The 18,912-nt window shown below is 56.8% G+C and overlaps 1 protein-coding gene across 3 annotated transcripts; it reads left to right on the top strand.

The window, feature by feature from the left end:
- The first annotated feature begins 5,413 nt into the window (after nucleotides 1–5,413).
- Nucleotides 5,414–18,799, top strand: MST1R (macrophage stimulating 1 receptor). 3 transcript variants are annotated; one of them, XM_036266842.1, is made up of 20 exons: nucleotides 5,414–6,921; nucleotides 10,639–10,827; nucleotides 10,908–11,036; nucleotides 11,226–11,396; nucleotides 11,695–11,855; nucleotides 12,207–12,372; nucleotides 12,486–12,622; nucleotides 13,004–13,165; nucleotides 13,261–13,354; nucleotides 13,513–13,722; nucleotides 13,823–13,969; nucleotides 14,049–14,211; nucleotides 14,357–14,458; nucleotides 14,534–14,737; nucleotides 15,086–15,166; nucleotides 15,316–15,497; nucleotides 15,592–15,701; nucleotides 15,963–16,128; nucleotides 16,504–16,640; nucleotides 18,255–18,799. In XM_036266842.1, exons 1-20 carry the CDS (start codon nucleotides 5,674–5,676, stop codon nucleotides 18,508–18,510), a joined length of 4,215 nt encoding a protein of 1,404 aa, XP_036122735.1. In that variant the 5' UTR covers nucleotides 5,414–5,673; the 3' UTR covers nucleotides 18,511–18,799. The 3 variants fall into 3 exon arrangements, with proteins under 3 accessions (XP_036122735.1, XP_036122736.1, XP_036122737.1); XM_036266843.1 differs by lacking the exon at nucleotides 13,823–13,969; XM_036266844.1 differs by lacking the exons at nucleotides 10,639–10,827; nucleotides 10,908–11,036.
- The last annotated feature ends 113 nt before the right edge of the window (nucleotides 18,800–18,912 follow it).

The raw sequence follows: 18,912 nt of genomic DNA, 5'->3' as shown, positions 1-18,912 counted from the left end.
TTGGGGAAAACACACATTGGGCCTTGTTACTGGTTCTTTTGCTCACCCACTCTCAGATACAGACACCGGATCCTCCTCCCTAGCCCCTGCCATGCTTCCCCATGCACAGGGGCACATGTGCACCGGGGCCCCTCTCCTTCCTCAAACAGCATCAGGCCACACGAGCTCAGAGTTGGACTTTGGGCTTGAGCTGTTTTCATTCAGCTGAAGTCCTACCACATGCAAAGGTTTCTCTAGCAGCCCACTGGCTTTGCACCCCATAGCCCCACCCCCATACTAAGTCCGAGCCTCCTGGTGCCTCCCCTCTCTCTTCTAGGTGGGGCCACCATCCATGTGCCTGAAAGGACCACCTTACCACCCTGGAAACCCAGGCTGTGGCTCTGCTCAATGGGCTGCTATAGCTCGGCGGGGTAGAGCTGAGTGAGATGGGGGTAGTCAAGTGGGGAGAGTCTGAGCCCTGGTACAGCTGGGAGCCCAGGAGGCTCAGCAGTGAAGGCCCAGCCTCCTTTACTCTACCATGAGACCTTCTTTGGGTAGAGCTCAAGGCACAGTGCAGAAAGCCTCTACTTGGCTGCTAAGGGGGCTCTTCCCGTACTGCCACAACTTAACCATCTCATTGGCGGGGGGAGTGAAAGACCTAGGAAGGGTTTATCAGGGAACAGTGTCCACTGAATATGGTCTTCAGACTGTAGAATGAATCACTCTCATGTAGTCTCTGAGAGCTAGGCCAAGATACTCTGCCATTAAAACCAACACATGTTGGAGAACGTGTAGGCCAAGGGTGCACTGGAATGGTTCTACTTAATTGTCCCAGGAAATGGCATTGTAACCCCTGCCCTTGGCCCCTCCCTGGTCACATTAGAATGGGTATGGCAGCAGACCATTTGCCTAGACACCCAAAGTCCCTGGGATCAGCCTGCACACATGCCCTGGACTTCTTTTCTGCCTTGTTCCTGCTTTGGTTCTTCCACTTGCTCCTGTTCAACCTTCAAACCACTGCCTCTGGGTCTGGGGTGATGCCAGGCCAGCTGTCCCTGACTGCTACTGGTGTTCTGGTCAACGGTCAGCCCTGAGGTATCCCTGTTGGTTGTCATGATCTCTGTAGGACTCTCAGCTTCTCTGCAGTTCAGCACCTATTCTGGTTGGGTATGAGAAGGGGTGGTCACCATTAGATGAATATGTGTATCTAGGACAGTAGGCACCTAGGAGTGTGGGGTTTATCTGGGGATCAAGGAAGGGACAACAGGCAAGCAGGGAAGGTGTTCCTAGTGGAGGAACCCGCACATTCAAAGGGAAGGACGGTCAAGAACCTCGTATGACTGGTTTACGGAGAAGCTGGAGGAGTCTTCAAGGCCTAGGGTTCTCAAACTCCAGGTAAAAGTCTGGCAGTGGGGAGCCATTGAATGTGTTCAAGCTGCAGAGTAATGGGGTTTTATTGTGAAAAAGAGGTCTCCCTGCTGCTACTAAGATCATCTCTTTGAGTTGGATAAAGGGGCTGCTATTAGTTCTCTGGAGTATTTTTTTTAATCCTCACCTGAGGACATTTTTCCATTTTTTGTTCAGATAGAGTGGGAGGGAGAGAGAGGAAGAGAGAGAAAGAGAGAAACATCAATGTGAAAGGGACACATCCAGTGGCTGCCACCTGCACGACCAACCAGGGCCAGGGACAAACTGCAATCGAGGTACACGCCCTTAGCGGGAACCGAACCCGGGTCTCTCTGGACCGCAGGCCAATGCTCTAACCGCTGAGCCAAACCGGTCAGGACATTCTCTGGAGTATTGTTCAGAGGGGAGTGAGAGCCCAAAATAGGCAAAATGACTAGCACTCCTTCAAGGTGACAGATGCCAAAGCAGTTGGACAGGTTATAAGCCAAATGTAAGCCAGGCTTTGTGAGTTTATCTTGGGGGAGACTTGTACGGAGCACTGCAAGGCCCCATTAGCTGACTTCTCTCCCAGGGCTTGCCTGCCCCTGCTTCTGCGGGGGAAGCAGATGGGAGGGGAAATGGGTGCTCCTGTGGATGTTTGCTGCCTATGACCCCAGGATGCCTGCAAACTGACGCTGGCCTGGATGCAGCCGACATCTTGGCCACACGGTGGCAGCAGAGAAGCAAGTGTTAACTGCTGCACCCCACCCAGGGGTGGACTGGGTGATTAAGGAGGGTCCCTGATGTCTCTCTGAGTGTCCAGAGGCAGGATACAGATCGCAAGAACCCATGTCTCTGTTCCAGGCAGAGAATGTTTCATTTCAGGTTTGCCTTGCACGACGATCTTTAGACATGCTGACTGTGGAACGCAGGGACCATGCCATGATTTTCTGTGCTTGTTTATTCATTTCCGGCCTAATTCTGTTAGAGAACGGAGCGAGTGCCTTGTATGTTGTTACCTCAGGCACTGGATCATATGGCACTCTGCACTCGGTGTGGCCACAAAGGTGCTCTCTCCTCTCTCTGTCACCAGGTGCTCAGCCTAGAGGCAGAGAGGAGTCCAGCACTAGGAAAGGAGGGGAGGTGGGGGAAGGTCAGGTACCCAGAATGAACTATGCTGGGGTGGATGTAGCACAGCATCTGTGAGGCCCCAAAAATGGTACTGCCTGGACCAGGAAGGCTTCTTGAAGGAGGTGCCACCTAAGCTGCAAGAGGAGGAAGGGGAAAGGGTGCTCCTGGAAGAAGGAAGGATTATGGGCTGGATTGGGAGTAGAGATTATAGCTCCTAGGGCCAGGTTGACTTCTGTCGGGCTGAGGGCTCCTCTCCCACTCCCCTTACTCTTCAAAGCCCTGGAACCCACGATTCGCAGGTCCTCACAGCAAGGCCACCCTGTGAAACTTCCCCTCCCTCCAGAGTCCAGGCCCACTTGGCTGGGGAGGCTGCCAGGTTGAGGATGTCCCCCAGGGCCACTCTTTAGTATTAGGGGGGACCAGTGTCAATGTAAGAAATGTTCAAACCTGTAAGAATTTGTATGGGTTTATTTGAGCCAACCTGATGACAATTTCTGGGAAGCAAATCTCCACAGACTGAGAAAATGCTCCAGAGAATGGCAGTTTTGCACTTTATTTTATACATTATAATAAGAGGAGGAGGCATAAGGAGGGTTACATGAAATTCACTGGTGATAGATTAGGGAGGTAGGAGAAAGCAAAGCTGGAATTGGATAGAGAGAAAAATGAAGAGACAAATACTTCTTTTACATTGGTGGGTACAGGATAGTTAACAATTAACATGTATAACACATAGAGATGATATGGGAAGGACAAGGTAACAATGAGGGGTTCTGTGGTCTTGCACTCTGGTGGGAGATTGTGCCCTGAGGGGTCTGGAAAAAAACGAATTACTCAGACATTCCAAAGGTATGTTATCTTAGATGCCAAAAGACAATAGACAGGCTCAGTTAAGGTAAAGATTGACCTTTGTCAAAGAAGATATTGGTCTAGGACAGGACTAAACTGCCATGACTCACAGTTTAGTTAAGAAATTTTCATTTCAGCCCTGGCCAGTTTGGCTCAGCGGTTAGAGCGTCGGCCTGCGGTCTGGAGAGACCCGGGTTCGGTTCCCGCTAAGGGCACGTACTTCGGTTGCAGTTTGTCCCCGGCCCTGGTTGGTCATGCGGGTGGCAGCCACTCGATGTGTCCCTTCACGTCGATGTTTCTCTCTCTCTCTCCCTTCCTCTCTCTCCCTCCTACTCTATCTGTACAAAAAATGGAAAAATATCCTCGGGTGAGGATAAAAAAAAAAAAAAAAGAAATTTTCATTTCAGACCATCCTTTGTGTTACTTTTGTTCTTCGAGTTTGTAAGGCTGCCATGCAGACCTCCCCTGAGTTTGTCAGGTTTAGTATGCGGCCCCTTTTTCATCTACAAGAATCAAATAAGAAGTGTAGGGAGGTTTACATGAAATTCATTGGTGGTAGATTAAGGGGGTGGAAGAAAGGTGGGGGGAATCTCTGAGATTGGTTAAAAAGTAAAATGGAGAGACACAAACCTTTTTTTTTCTTTTTAGAATCCTCACCCAAGTATCTGTTTTTACCAATTTTTATAGAGAGAAGGGAGGGGAGAGAGAGAGGAACATTGATCAGTTGCCTCCCACAGGCACCCTGACTGGGAATCAAATCCACAACCTAGGAATGTGCCCTGACCAGGAATTGAACCCAAAATTTCCTAGTGCATGCAACAATGCTCCAACCAACTGGCCACCCAGGGAGGACCAGATTTCTTTTACATGGACATTTAGTAATGAGCATGTACAGTACATAGAGATGATATTTCGGTAACAATGAAGGGTTCTATGCTCTCTGTGCCCTGAGGGGTCTTAGATGCACAAAGACAGGATCATTTAAGGTAAAGATTGACCTTTGTCAAGGAAGGTACAGGCCTAGATTGTGATTACCCATCATGACCGCTTCTAGTTAAGAATTTTTATGTTCAGACCATCCTCTGGGGTTAGTTTTGGTCTCTGAGTTTGTAGGGCCCACCATGCTGGCTTGCCTTGAGCTTGTCATGCCCGTTACCTGGGTAAAGCTGCTGAGGTCCAGGTGTGAGATGGCAAGAGCAAACCTAAGTTGCCTCACCTCCCCCAATCCCACACACATCTCAGCCTGGAGAGAGTCTGGGCCTAGTCACAACCACATCCTCACTTTAGAAAGGAAGAGACCTGAGGCCCAGCAAGGCTTACAGAGCAGGTTAGAGGTGCCTATGCTTCCCCCATATCAGGGGGCACTGGAGCAGAGCCAGAACGGAAGGCCAGGATTGTGTTTTCTTGTCCCCATCCTACAGCTTCCACAAACTGAGGCAGTGATGGGAGGACCAGAACTAGGGTTGGGCCTCCACATAAGTTGCCTCTCCTCTGACCCAACTGTCCAGCCAGCCAGGCCGACCCCATCTTATAATCTTTGTCATTCAAAGGTGGGCAAGGTGCAACACACCGTCCTCTAACACCATCCTATCACTGACAGTCCAGGGCAAACCCACAGAAGGATGGCCCCTGTCCCCTGAGGATGGGGTCACTCCTGGGGTTCCCTCACCTCTCTCCTCTGATACCTCACACATCCCTGGTCTCTTTCCCACACAGTGGGTTCCCCTGGCCCTGCCCAGGAACCAGCTGTAAAATGACATCAGGAGAAGAAATGAGTCAGGTGATCCTCGAACCCTCACTGGCACTGGGGCGGCTCTGCCCCCTCCTCACTGGGGCCCAGTGCGTCGTGGGGGCCTGGACGGGACGGTTCAGGCCTACTTATCTGTCTCCAGGCCACTCCCTGGGCACCCACCCCCAGGTGAGAGAGAGGCGCCAAGGGGAAGGAGACGGAGTAGGACGTCCCAGGGCGGGAGAGTCGGTTGGGCGGGAAGAGTGGTTGGCCCGGGCCGCACCCAGTTTACAACATACCCCGCCCACAGCCCCGCCCTCCACCCTACGGCAGGCTTGTCTGAGTTCCGGCAGGGAGCCGCTCCTGGGACGCCAGGTGAGTCGGTCTCCCTATTCCCGGCGGGTGAATGTGTCCGCCTGCGCCAGGTGCCCAAATCCGAGGGCAGGGGAAGAGGGGGAAGCATCACAGGAGCCCCGGGCGGGGATCCGCTGCCCGTGGGCTCCCAGGACCGGCTCTGGACGCTGGTTCCAGCCCTCGAGTCTGCTCCCAGCCAGACCCTTGACCTGCGGGAATCCCCGCTGGACCCCAGCGCCGCCTCGATGGAGCTCCCGCCGCCCTCACAGCCCTCGCTGTTGCTGCTGCTGCTGCTGCTGCTGCTGCTGCCGCCGCCGGCGGTGCCCGCAGCTGGCGGCTCCTGGCAGTGCCCACGGATCTCCTACGCCGCCTCCCGCGATTTCGACGTGGAGTACGCGGTGCCCAGGTTCTCGGCTGGCGGACCAGTACAGGCCCTGGCCACCTACGAGGGCAGCGGGGATGGAAGCGCCGTGTTCGTGGCCACGCGCAATCGTCTGCACATGCTCGGGCCGGACCTGCAGTCCCTCGAGAGCCTGGCCACCGGCCCTGCTGGGGACCCCGGCTGCCAGACCTGTGCGGCCTGTGGCCCGGGCCCCCACGGCCCGCCGGGGGACACAGACGCAAAGGTGCTGGTGCTGGACCCGGCCCTGCCGGCGCTGATCATCTGTGGCTCAAGCCTGCATGGCCGCTGCTTCCTGCTGGAGTTGGAGCCCGGCGAGACCGCCCCGCACCTGGCGCCGCCAGCCTGCCTGTTCTCCGCCCCCCGCAACCGGCCTGAAGACTGCCCCGACTGTGTGGCCAGCCCTCTGGGCACCCTCGTGACCGTGGTCGAGCAGGGCCACGCCGCGTACTTCTATGCGGCATCTTCCCTGGACGCGGGGGTGGCTGCGAGCTTCAGCCCGCGCTCGGTGTCTATCCGGCGCCTCAGGGCCGACCTCTCGGGGTTCGCCCCGAACTTCGGGGCATTGTCCGTGCTGCCCAAGCACCTTGCTTCCTACCGCATCGAATACGTGCACAGCTTCCGCGTGGGAGCCTTCGTCTATTTCCTGACCGTGCAGCCGGCCAGCGTGACCGCCGCTCCTGGCGCCGTACACTCGCGCCTGGCCAGGCTGAGCGCGGCCGACCCCGACGTGGGCAGCTACCGCGAGCTGGTCCTCAACTGCCGCTTTGAGCCCAAGCGCCGGCGACGCGGGGCTTTGGAAGGCGGGCGGCTCTACCCGAGGCTCCAGGCAGCCCACACCGCTCCCGTGGGCGGCCGGCTGGCCGCTGAGCTGAGCATCGCCGAGGGCCAGGAAGTGCTCTTTGGGGTCTTCGTGGCCAGTGGAGAAAGCAGCTCCCGTGTGGGTCCCAACTCTGTGGTCTGTGCCTTCCCCATCGACTTGATGGACAAGCTCATCGAACAGGGTGTGGAGCGCTGCTGTGAGCCGTCAGTCCACCCGGGCATCAGGCGAGGCCTCGACTTCTTCCAGTCTCCCAGCTTGTGCCCCAACCCGGTGAGCAGAAAGAAAGGGCCCTCATCTGTGAGCAGTGTGCACGTGGGTGATTCCAGCCTGCTTCTCTTCCACCCAATTCCTCAGTGCTGGGGGTGGTGGCAGGGAATCAGCTAAACAAAGGCCACACTGGAGGCTCCTCTCCCAGCCTGGCCAGCCGCCGTTGCTACCCCATTTTGCGCTCTCACCCTCTCCTATCATGGCCTCTGATTTTTTTAGGCAGTTTCCCTGGTTATGCGAGAACTGGGTTGCATCATAACTGTCAGACACATTGCCAAACTCTGGGTAGAATTACGGGTGTCCCCTTCTATCTGCCCATCACACATACCCTCAAGGACAGACACAGAAAAACAGGCCCCCAGATGTTCACAGATTCACAAACGCACAACTGCTCACCAACAGTTTCACTTTCCCTATGGGAGCACTTGTTTAGTTCTGCTTTCCAAAGAGGGTGGGGCAGGATTTGTGGAGAATGCCCCCCCTCCTGTTCCAGGGAGCTTCCTGGGCCTGGGAAGTTGGGGGGCTTGTCAGGGAGTCTGCATGGCTTGGGCTTCACGGACACACTCATTCTAGATTGATTGTTCTCCATAGGGTGATTGTGGGAGGCCCCAGGACATGGTGGGAAGGTGGCGGCCTGGCTCTAGTAGATTCCAGGACGTTCACCCCAGTCTTATGCAAGCAACTATAAACATCTGATAATGAGTAAAGGCTTAGGAGGGGCTGGTTGGAACTGATTCACCACACAGGAGTCTCAGACATTTTTCCACTATAGTTGGGCCCCTACCCGAGTTCCCCTTCTCACCCCAGGCAGGGGGTCTCCCAGTGCATGCTGAACTGTGGGCTCCTTCCAGCAGACCCTACCCAGGTTCTCCAGAGCCATGGTGTCAGGGAGCTGGAGCAGGGACAAACAGGACATTCTTTAAAATGCTGAGCACAAAACCCAAACTGACTCCTTGAAGCCATTGAAACAGTCCTACCCTAGATTATAAGAAATTAAGCCAAGGAAATGGGGTGAATGATATTGAATGAGTGGTCTTTCAGCAAGCTGACCCACAGTCACTGCTCTCAGAGTCTTTGGCCGCCCTGTGGCCCTGCCCTGCTGTGACATTCACCACTGACTCATTTCTAGCTTCTGTTGATGGCCCAGAGTTAGGAGAAGTTATACACATGAGGATGGGGAAGCCTTCAGCCTTCCTCCCACTGAGTTCATCTAGGTTGAGAAGGCCCTAGGGCTGGGGTCTCTTGTCTGGGCTTGGCAGCCCTGCCTGTCCTCTTTCCTTCCCTCTAAGGATGCAGTTCTCAACCTTCCTAATGCCACAACCGTTTAATACAGTTCGTCATGTTGTGGTGACCCCCAACCATAAAATTAGTTTCGTTGCTACTTCATAACTGTAATTTTGCTACTGTTATGTCTTAGGCAATCCCTGTGAAAGGGTCATTCGACCCTTGAAGAGGTCATGACCCACAGGTTGAGAACCGCTGCTCTAAGGAGTCAGATCATCTGTCCAACTTGGCTAGTGTTCAGTGGGTCAGAAAACACCCAGCAAGACTTGGCAGTGCCAGGCTCTAGGAAGACTAATCTCAAGCCCTGCCCATAGGCCAGTCCAGTGCCTGGGAGGTGTGTGAACCAGCTTGTACCATGTTTGCCCAGTGATTGGGCATGCACCCTCCAGGGCAACACCCACCCACTGTGTGCTCATTGTGGCTGATCTCAGGAAGCCTGGGAGGCTTAGAGCTGCTACCTGCCCTCCATGGGTTCGGGTAGGGTCTGAGTCTGGGGCAGTCACCCTCCTCTGTATAGCATTGGACACTCAAGCGTTTTCCAGGAGCCATGGGCCACTAGACAAGCCTGGGAAGCCAGAGCCAAGGCTCTGGAACCCAGGGCAAGCAGGCAGGGGTGTGGCCCTGACTGGAGTAGGGCATCTTTTCCACCTCTCCACTCCATCTGTCCCTGAGTCATGCTGAGAACACCTGGCTGACTTCCTGCTAGGAACAGGCCTCAAATTTCCTTCTTCAAGAGAGGACAGAGTCCCAGTCTCCACCCACCAGGCCCAGAGTGTGTGGAGTTTCTGGGCCCAGCTCCCACCTGCTCTTGCCCCCAGGGCTCCTGATCAGTGCTGAGGTCTGATGACTGGGTTACGCATACTTCGTCTGATGGGTGCCTCAGAGGCTGGGCCTCAGAGCTAGGCAGGGAGCATCCCAAGCAACTAGGATTACCAAGCCCTGCCCGCACTTATTTTTTTTGTAATATTTTATTTATTAAAGAAATAAAATAGGCCTCAGGGAATCACCAGGGTGGGGCAAACAGTGTGAGCCAGGTTGCTGAAGTCCCCAGACATGGCTGCTGTCAGCCTGTCCCATGGGGGGAGGGCTCACCAAAGGAACCTCTGCCAGCACATCTGTCTGGGAGAAAGCTGCCCTACAGCTCTTGCCCCAGTGCCAAACAGCTCAGTTCTTTCCTATATGTCTCTGGTGCCTTTCAAGCTGCCTCCCTGACACTGGAGCCTGGAGGGTGAAAGTCTGAGCAAGTCCATGCATGGGCCCTTTAAGAGGAACTGCCTGGCCAGGCTGGTGTGGCTCAGTGGTTGAGCGTTGACATGTGCACTAGGAGGTCACCAGTTCGATTCCCGGTCAGGACACATGCCCAGGTTGTGGGCCAAATCCCTGGTTCGGGGCATGCAGGAGCCAGCCAGTCAGTGTTCTCTCTCACCGATGTTTCTGTCTCCCTCTCCCTCTCCCTTCCTCTCTCTCTAAAATCAATAAAGAAAAAATATTTTTTAAAAAAGAAGAACTGCCTAGGGCTCCAGCAGCCTCAGCCTCCCTGAGCCTCGGTTCCTGCTGGTTTTACAGCCAGAAGTGATGGGGATTCTCTTCCTGGCGCTGGAACCCTGAGCTGGAGTGCCAGGAGTGGGACTCCTGCCCGCACTTTTGCACTCAGCTCCAATACCTTGCATTCACACCCTGGCTTTCTGTTTCCAAGAAGCTTCCGTAGCCCTGTGCTGGAGCACTAAGTGCAGCCCCCGAACACCCTCCATTAAGAGCAGGAGAGAGCTTAAGCATCTTCCAGTCCCTGGGGTCTAGCTTGGCACCCAGGCCTCCAGGCCTTGGTTTATCTCTTTTGTACCATGAGGGAGGTACAGCAGCAGCTGAAAGTGCTGGAAGACCTTTGGAGTCTCAGGGAGAAGGACCATGTTACCAACCCTGCGCTGAGAAATTAATCTCAGAGGTCAGCCTCCTTATGCTGGTGGAGAAACTGAAGCTCTAAGAGGGGACAGGGTTTGCTGAAGTGCAGGGAAGAGCCAGAAGGGGGCAGGAGAGGACTCTAGTCAAGAGCTCAGACTTCCAGCTTGGCTCCTCTCCTGAGGGGCTTTAAGGCCTTTGACAAGTGACCAAACCTGTCTGAGCCCCCTTACATGTAAAATGGGAGTGGTGAGTGGATGTGAGGACAGAGCGGGGTTGGGTCTGTAAGACTCAGTAACTCGTTATCAGAATGGACATGACAGGGTAGGGCAAGGCATAGGGGAGCTGGCCTTCCAGCCTGGGCCTTCTCTGGCCTTGTTACTTCTGAGAGCCCCATTGGGTGGGGGGAGTGGTGCAGTAACTGGCAGGCCTGGGTCTTCCCTAGGCAGGCCAGGTGAGGGCTGCGAGTCTGGGCTGCTGTGGTCACTGACGGAGGCATTGTATGGGATGAGTTCTGACTCCTCCTTTGATTTTCCCCAGCCTGGCCTGGTGGCCTCCAGCTCCAACACCAGCTGCTACCACTTCCCTCTGCTGGTCAGCAGCAGCAGCTCCCGTGTGGACCTATTCAACGGGCTGTTAGGACCAGTGCAGGTCACTGCGCTGCACGTGACGTGCCTTGATAATGTCACAGTGGCCCACATGGGCACAAAGGATGGGCGCATCCTGCAGGTAGGTCTCTCACCTTCACAGCCCCTTGACCCTGGGTCCCTATCCCCGTCCTCATTTTGCTCACAGCTGACCTGTCCCAGGTGGAGCTGGCCAGGTCTCTCAACTACTTGCTGTATGTGTCCAACTTCTCACTGAGCAGCAGTAAGCAGCCTGTGCAGCGAGATGTCAGTCGCCTTGGGAACCACCTGCTCTTTGTGTCTGGGGACCAGGTAAGGTGGGCAGGGGCAGGGCCTGGGGCCAGGACTGTGGGAGCACAGGCTCCTCATCCCATCCAGGGAGGTATTAGCTCACATGTCTCACCACCCGGATCTACAATGGGACTAGGGGGAGGGGGTCTATGGGGCATAGGCCCCCCAACTCCCTCCAGTCACCCTGAGCCACCTTTCTGCCTCTCCAAGGTCTTCCAGGTACCTGTCCAGGGCCCCGGCTGCCGCCACTTCCTCACCTGTAGGAGTTGTCTGCGTGCACAGCGTTTCATGGGCTGTGGCTGGTGTGGGAGCGCGTGTGGCCGGCAGAAGGAGTGTCCTGGCTCCTGGCAGCAGGACCACTGTGCACCTGAGCTTACTGAGGTATGGCTGCCTGGCTGGGCCCAGGGAAAGGTGAGACAAGCGGGGCCTGCGGTGGGGAGTGGCAGGTCTTGACATGATCTTCCTCGGGCCGGCGATGTCTACAAGGAAGGCGTTCTTGACAGAGAACATGCAAAGATACATGCAAAGATTTGGAGGCAGAAAAGTGTTTGACTGAGGACTAGCAAGTGACTTAGAATGAATGGAGTGTGGGATAGGCAAGGGGTGTGGCAGGAAAGTTTGGGGGAAGCAGGCAGAGCTGAGATGCCTGGCCCACAAAAGCTGTCTCCTCCCCCTCCAGTTCTATCCTCACAGTGGACCCATCAGGGGCAGCACGAGGCTGACTCTGTGTGGCTCCAACTTCTACCCGCGCCTTGCCAGTCTGGTGCCTCTGGGCACCCATAAGGTCACCGTGGGCCAAAGTCCCTGCCGACTGCTGCCCAAGGACAGCTCAAAACTCAGGTAGAACTGTTCCCTGCCCTTCCCATCCCTGATGGGGCAACCAGGCAGTCCCTCCCCTTGAGACCCTATCTTTGCTTACTGGGGGCAAGGCGGGATGAGGCAGGCTGCAGTGGCTGTGGATGCTTGTGTCTGTGGAGACATCTCCTTCCTTCTTGAGCCTACATATGCCCTTCTTGTCTCTTGAGTCATGGAGCAGGCAAGGTTAGTCCCTGCCCTGCTACATGCTGCCTGCCCTGGAGGGAGGCATGGATGGAGGAAGGCCACCTCCCGCTCAGAGGAGCCTATGATACATGGTGGGCATGCACCAGGCCTGTGTGACCCCTGGCTGACCTTGAGTTCCTGGTGCTCTAGAACAGTGTCCTGGAAGGACTTTGTAGAGGAGCTTGAGTGTGAGCTGGAGCCCTTGGGCACACAGGCAGTGGGGCCTGCCAACATCAGCCTCATCGTGACCAACACGCCAGCGGGCAAGCCCTTCCGGGTAGACGGCACTTCCATGCTGCAGGGCTTCTCTTTTGTGGTGAGGCCACCATGTCTTGTCTGTGCCCTTGGCCAGCTGGGCAATATGGGCAGGGGTGGGCTTGGAGAGGAGGGTCTCCTATACCAAGCAAAGCCACCTCCATACCCTCTTAGGAGCCAGTGCTGAAAGAAGTAGAACCCCTCTTTGGCCCACGGGCAGGGGGCACCCGCCTCACCCTTAAAGGCCAGGGCCTGTCCGTAGGCACCAGTCGGGCTGTGCTGGTCAATGGGACTGAGTGCTTGCTGGAACGGTACGTATTGGCAGGCAAGGGGATGGGAAGCCATGGGCTCCCCTGGGTGGGGCTTGGATCCCTGTCAGGGCAGAGGGAGGACAGCACAGTCACATAGTCAAGTCCAGGAAGAAGGGTCTCTTGCCCCATCTAGTCCAGAGGTGGTTTGGAGATGGCAAGAGAGACTGTCACAAAGTCCATTGCCTCCAGCCAAGGCTGTGAGGAACATGCCCCCTCCCTGTCTTGGAGTTCTTGCTGGGACTGCCCTGTCCTTGGACAGACCCATGGAGTATGGGCAGGTGGGGAGATGGCTAATAGAGGAACTGGGAGGCAGACCCCTGGAGAAGTGGGCCTAGGCATCACCTGGATGGTGACCCTGAGCCCAGTTCCTCTGTTCTGCAGGGTCAACGAAGGGCAGCTTTTATGTACCACGCCGCCCAGTGCTGCTTCGGCCAGTGTTCCCCTTCGCCTGCAGGTGGGGGGCGCCGAGGTGCCTGGCTCCTGGACCTTTGACTACCGGGAAGACCCCGTCGTGCTAGGCATCAGCCCCAACTGTGGCTACACGTAAGCACTACCTCCTTTCTCACTCTGGTCTCCTAGGAATGAGGAAGACACTCTCAGAGAGTACCCCAAGCCCACCACCCTGCTCTCCTCCATAGTGGCTCCCACGTCACCATCCGTGGCCAGCATCTGACCTCAGTGTGGCACCTCATGCTGTCTTTCCATGATGGGCTTATGTCAGTGGAAAACAGGGTGAGTGGGTGCTGGCAGCTGCCAAGGGGGCACTGGCCAGGAGGGAGGAAGGCCAGCCCAGTCCCTGGAATTCCAGCCCCACCCCATGCTGGGCAGAGGAGACTGGGGGGGGCCATAGGTGGGACATCTGGCTAACCACTCTCGCGTGGGCCCAGCAGTGTAAGGGGCAACTCCCGGAGAAGCATTGGTGCCGCCTGCCTGAATACATGGTCCGAGGCCCCCAGGGGTGGGTGGCAGGGAGCCTGAGTGCCCGGGGAGATGGAGCTGTTGGCTTCACCCTGCCTGGCTTTCGCTTCCTGCCCCCACCCCATCCACCCAGCACTGACCTGGCCCCACTGAAGCCTGAGGAGCGTGCCATTAAGTTCGAGGTAAATGTGGGGGATGGAGGGTGGGATGGTGGAGGGTTAGGGCTGAAGTCTGCCCAGAAGAGATGGGGGCACTGGCCAGTCCTCTTGACTGTCTCTGTAGTACATTGGGCTAGGAGCCGTGGCTGACTGTGTGGATGTGAACGTGACCGTGGGTGGTCAAAGCTGCCAGCATGAGTTCCGGGGGGATGTGGTCATTTGTCCCCTGCCCCCCTTCCTGCAACTGGGCAAGGACGGCACCCCACTGCAGGTAGGCAGCTCGGCCGGCCCTTCATAAGAGACATGGGTGGGGGTCTGCAGGCTGAGCCTGAGCTGCCACCTCCCTGCAGGTCTGCGTGGATGGTGACTGTCGCATCCTGGGCAGAGTGGTGCGACCAGGCTCAGAGGGTGTCTCACAGAAAACGCTTGTTGGTGTCCTGCTGGCTCTGGTCCTGCTTGTGACTGTATTGGCCATTGTACTGGGCTTCAACTACCGGTGGAGAAAGCAGCGAGGTGAGCTCTCCACTCCCATCCTGACAGCCTCTGCTCCCAAACAGCGGCATCGCCAAGTCCCTGCCCAGGTCTGCTTGCACCTCCTGGGTAAGGCGCAGCCTCTAGGAGCTTGGAGAGGCTGTCTAGCAGGGCCCTCTTCCCACAGGCTTGTCTCCGGACCTGGGTGACCTGGCATCGCTGGACCAAACCACCGGAGCCATGCCTCTGCCTCTGCTCCAGTCAGGCCCTGCCTCCAGAACCCGCCCTGGTGAGAGCCAAGGCGCTCGAAGGTCAGGCCCAGCCGGGACCCCTGCCCCAGCCCCTTACTCCCTTTCCTCCACAGCATCTCCTGCCATGAGCAGTCTGGACTCCACTCAGGACTACAGAGCGTCCCTCTCAGACAGCAGGGATGGGGCCTGTGTGCCACTGCTTCGGACACGGTCCATCCAGCTTGGGGACTTGGACTCTGCGCTCCTGGCCGAGGTCAACGATGTGCTGATTCCCCATGAACGAGTGGTCACCCACAGCGACCGAGTCATTGGCAAAGGTATAGGGACCAGGCCAGGTGGGGCTGGGGCAGAGAGGGAGTCCTGACATGACATGAACTCAAGGGCTATTTGGGCAGGACTATCACCAACAGTCCTACTCTGGCCTTCTTACCCACCTGTGTGACCTTGGGCATACCAAGTAACCTCTCTGAGCCTGCAGCTGCTCATCAGTGAAGTGGGTTCTGGTGCAGATCACGGGGGCCTGGGAGGGCTGCAGGCTCCGCCGTCATGCGGCGGCTGCTTGTTTGCAGTGTCGCATGGCCATCTGTGCTCTGGGTCTGGTTACCAAAGAGAGGATGTGGTGCGAGCACTGGCAGGGGGCCCCTCTCACCACCTCCCTTTTCCAGGCCACTTTGGGGTTGTCTACCATGGAGAATACATAGATAAGGACCAGAATCGAATCCACTGTGCCATCAAGTCATTGAATCGTAAGTGGGGCAGAGGCTGGGCGGGTCCTCATCCCTGCTGTCACCATCTTGCTGAGTGAAGCTGAGCAGGAGACTCTCCTCCATCTCCCCATTTAGCCCTTGTAAAGGGCCTCCCTTCCCCGGTCCTGACTCACTCACACTATCCGCAGGCATCACAGAGGTGCAAGAGGTGGAGGCCTTCCTGCGCGAGGGGCTGCTCATGCGCGGTCTGCACCACCCAAACGTGCTGGCCCTCGTCGGAATCATGCTGCCCCCCGAAGGGCTGCCCCGCGTGCTGCTACCCTATATGCGCCACGGAGACCTGCTCCAGTTCATCCGCTCACCCCAGCGAGTCAGTCCTCAGCTGGCACTAGGTCGGGAGGCTTGGGCAGCAGCTGGGGATGGCGCCGTTCTGCCCTTGCCCGCTGACCCACCTGTTCCCCTAGAACCCCACGGTGAAGGACCTCATCAGCTTCGGCCTGCAGGTAGCCCGCGGCATGGAGTACTTGGCAGAGCAGAAGTTTGTGCACAGGGACCTGGCTGCTCGGAACTGCATGTGAGGGGCCAGAGCAGTTGGGGTGAAGTGAGGGGGCAGGGTGCCTGGGTCTGCAGCTGCCCTAAAGGCACCTCAGCGAAGGTTCCACACTCCAGTCCTTGCTGTGCAGCCCTGGGCGTGTCCCCCTCTCTGGGCCTCCGTTTTCCGTCTGCCCAGTTCAGGCTTAGATGGGACTCTGTGGCTCTGAAACCCTGTGAAGACCTGGAACAGGTGGTTCAGGGCCTGGTGGGGCCAGTTCTGAGTATGACTCCCCTCTCCCAGGCTGGATGAGTCATTCACGGTCAAGGTGGCTGACTTTGGCCTGGCCCGCGACGTCCTGGACAAGGAATACTATAGTGTTCAACAGCACCGCCATGCTCGCCTCCCTGTCAAATGGATGGCACTGGAGAGCCTGCAGACCTACAGGTTCACCAGCAAGTCTGATGTGGTGAGGCCCCACCTGCCCCAGCGTCCACGTGGCCTCAGTGTCCCTGGAGAACACTTGGCCTTGCCCCTCCAGCTCCAGATGATGACCCAAGTCCAGGGAGTCTCTAAGCTGGGCAGCCCCCACAGCCCATGTGCCCACCTCTTGGGCAGGAGGAGGCGGTGAACTCACTGGTTCCTCAACACTCCAGGCCCTGCCCAGTTCCATCCCTGGACTGGTTCAGGTAGATGCTTGTGAAGTATTGAGGAACGGGCTCTGATTGGGGGGTGGAGCCCCCATTTCCAGCGAGAGGGCTCTGGGAAGGAAAAGACCTGGGAGGCCCACATGCCCCCAAATTTGGGGTGAGAGTTGAGTCACCTCACCTTTCCCCTCCCACAGTGGTCATTTGGTGTGCTGCTATGGGAGCTGCTGACACGGGGTGCTCCACCGTACCCCCACATCAACCCTTTTGACCTCACTCAGTTCCTGGTCCAGGGTCGTCGCCTGCCCCAGCCTGAGTATTGCCCCAATTCTCTGTGAGTATGCAGGGGCGATGATGGGAAGGGAGCTGGCCCCAGAGACGAGGAGGGAGCAAGCAACAGCTCTTGCCTCGCTCCCTGATGCTCTGGTTGACCTGGAGAGGGACCCTCTCCAAGCCTTAGTTTCCTCATCTGTGGACTGGTTCTGCCCCCATTCAGGGCTGATTCTGGGAGGATACCATTGTTACCATGGTAACAGCATTCCCATCTTTTTCGTGTCTGGGTTGAGGCCAGTGATTTGATTTCCCGGCACTCTTCTCCCCCACTCCTGCCAAGGGGGGGGATGTTTTCCATCTTTTCCACTCACTTAATCTTAAGGAAAGGTTCCATTAGCTCCCACAGCAGCCCCCTCCACATCTCCGGATCAGATGTTTTTTTCACGGGATCTAGTTTCAGATTCCCCATGCTCGGAGGCATGGTGACAGCTGTGTTGTCATCAGTGCCTGTGGGGTGGGTTTGGTGCTGAGGTTCATCTTCTTAAGCAGTGAGTTGCCTCAGCTATGCCCAGGTCTTTGTGGTTAGGACAGGAAGAACCGGGCCCCAGGGCCTGACTCAGGTTGCTTTCTGGGGGGATGAGAAACCCTTCTGCACAGCCCTGCTTGCCTTGGGTCTGATCCCCATCATTCACTTCACTGATGCATCTGGTTGAACGAGGGGAGTTAACTGCACTGCCTATTTGCCTCCGGGCGGGCTCCCTGAAAGGCTCTGAGACAGGTTTACGTGCAGGGGTTTATTGGGAGGTTGGGGGCTCGGGAAGCAGGATTGGGCAGACAGAGAAGTAGACATCAATGCAGATGTGGCAGAGGCCACAGCACATCCCATGGGGACAGCTGGAGCTGATGGCCCTTTGGAGTTTTATAAAATTAAGATCACGGGGCCAGGTCTTGGTACCAGATCAGTCACTGGTCACAGCTGTCCCTGAAGAGGGGCGTGAGCTTGGGGAAGGCGGTTCTCTCTGCTAGGGCAACTCCTAGAGAGGACCTCAGCCTTGAGCAGTCAGCAGCCGTGGGAGAATGAAAGGGGCATCTGGGCAGCACACCACAACCCCAGGGCAAGCCCTTCTCTCTGGGCCTCAGTTTTCTCATCTGTAAAGTTGGGACGACTTTCCCAAGATAGAGGGGGCAAGTATTAGGACCCACCAGGCAAACCAGAGAAGCTCTGTTTGGGAATGATGATGCCACTGTCACTGCCTCAGACGTCCTTGTCACTGGGCTTTTATTCCCCATTTCACCGGACCTGGGCTTCCTTCCCAGATGTGTAATGATGACCATGATAGCTTGTGAGCTGAGCGTCACCTTCTGCCCCAACAGCTCTGGGATCAGAGGAGGGTCCAGAGGCACAGGGAAGTGAAGGAATTTGACCCAAATCACATAGCCCAGGGCATGAGGGCACAGGAGCCCAAGCTCTTAACCTCTGAGGCATTGCGACCTCTGCCAGGGTGGGAGCAGCAGTCACAGTAATGAGAAGAGCTGTCCCTGAACAGGCCACACCAGGGGTTAGGCCCTGCCACCTGTCCTCATCCCTGTGTGGCCTGCCAAGGGGTTAACAGGGTGGGCAGTGCAGACTCTGGGGTGGGGTGTGCCCTGCCCCTGACACCGCCCCCCCACGCAGGTACGCAGTGATGCAGCGCTGCTGGGCAGCGGACCCTGCGGCGCGACCCACCTTTCGAATACTGGCTGAAGAAGTGCAGCAGGTATCGGCCGCTCTGCATGGGGACCACTACGTGCAGCTGTCCGCGGCCTATGTGAACGTGGGCTTTGCCGCCTCCCGGGAAGCAAACGTGCCCCCAGAACTGTCACTGTCCCCACCCGTGCACGGGAGCACCAGCCGGCCTCGACCTCTCTCAGAGCCACCACGGCCCACGTGACCTCAGCCCTAGGCAGGCCCTGAGGGGCTGGACTTGCATAACCCCTCCGGGGAGTTAACCCCAGGCTGCCTCTGGCCTGTGCCATGCCAAGGGGCGGCCCGAGTTGCTCTGTGCCGTCCCTGACCCTTAGTCTTCAGGCTGCAGCAGGGGAAGAAGGCACATTGGCCCCTCATTCCGCAGAGGGTGCCAGCGAGGGTGATCTTGATGCAGTGAGTACGCACGGAGCTCTTGCTGTGTGCCTGGCCTGCTGGGCGCAGGGGACTCAACTGTCACCAGACACTGGCCCATCAACCAGTAAATGAACAAATAACTGTTTAAGCACACATTGTGGTAAATGTGGTAAAAGAAAAAGGCGGCTGTGGGGAGTGGAGGACAGCATTGGAAAGGTGAGTACAGAGGTGA

The sequence above is a fragment of the Molossus molossus genome, unplaced genomic scaffold (assembly GCF_014108415.1).
Source record: "Molossus molossus isolate mMolMol1 unplaced genomic scaffold, mMolMol1.p scaffold_m16_p_18, whole genome shotgun sequence".
NCBI classification, from domain to species: Eukaryota; Metazoa; Chordata; class Mammalia; order Chiroptera; family Molossidae; genus Molossus; species Molossus molossus.
The sequence above is the reverse complement of the archived record's forward strand: the minus strand, read 5'-3'. Positions and strand labels throughout refer to the sequence as shown.

What these genes read in the sequence shown, in the direction of transcription:
- MST1R (XM_036266842.1), top strand. Translation starts at nt 5,674, where the DNA reads ATGGAGCTCCCGCCGCCCTCACAGCCCTCGCTGTTGCTGCTGCTGCTG. An exon ending in TTATGTCAGTGGAAAACAGG is followed by an intron (nt 13,355 to 13,512) that starts GTGAGTGGGTGC and finishes TGGGCCCAGCAG; the next exon opens with TGTAAGGGGCAACTCCCGGA. An exon ending in TGCCTCCAGAACCCGCCCTG is followed by an intron (nt 14,459 to 14,533) that starts GTGAGAGCCAAG and finishes TTTCCTCCACAG; the next exon opens with CATCTCCTGCCATGAGCAGT.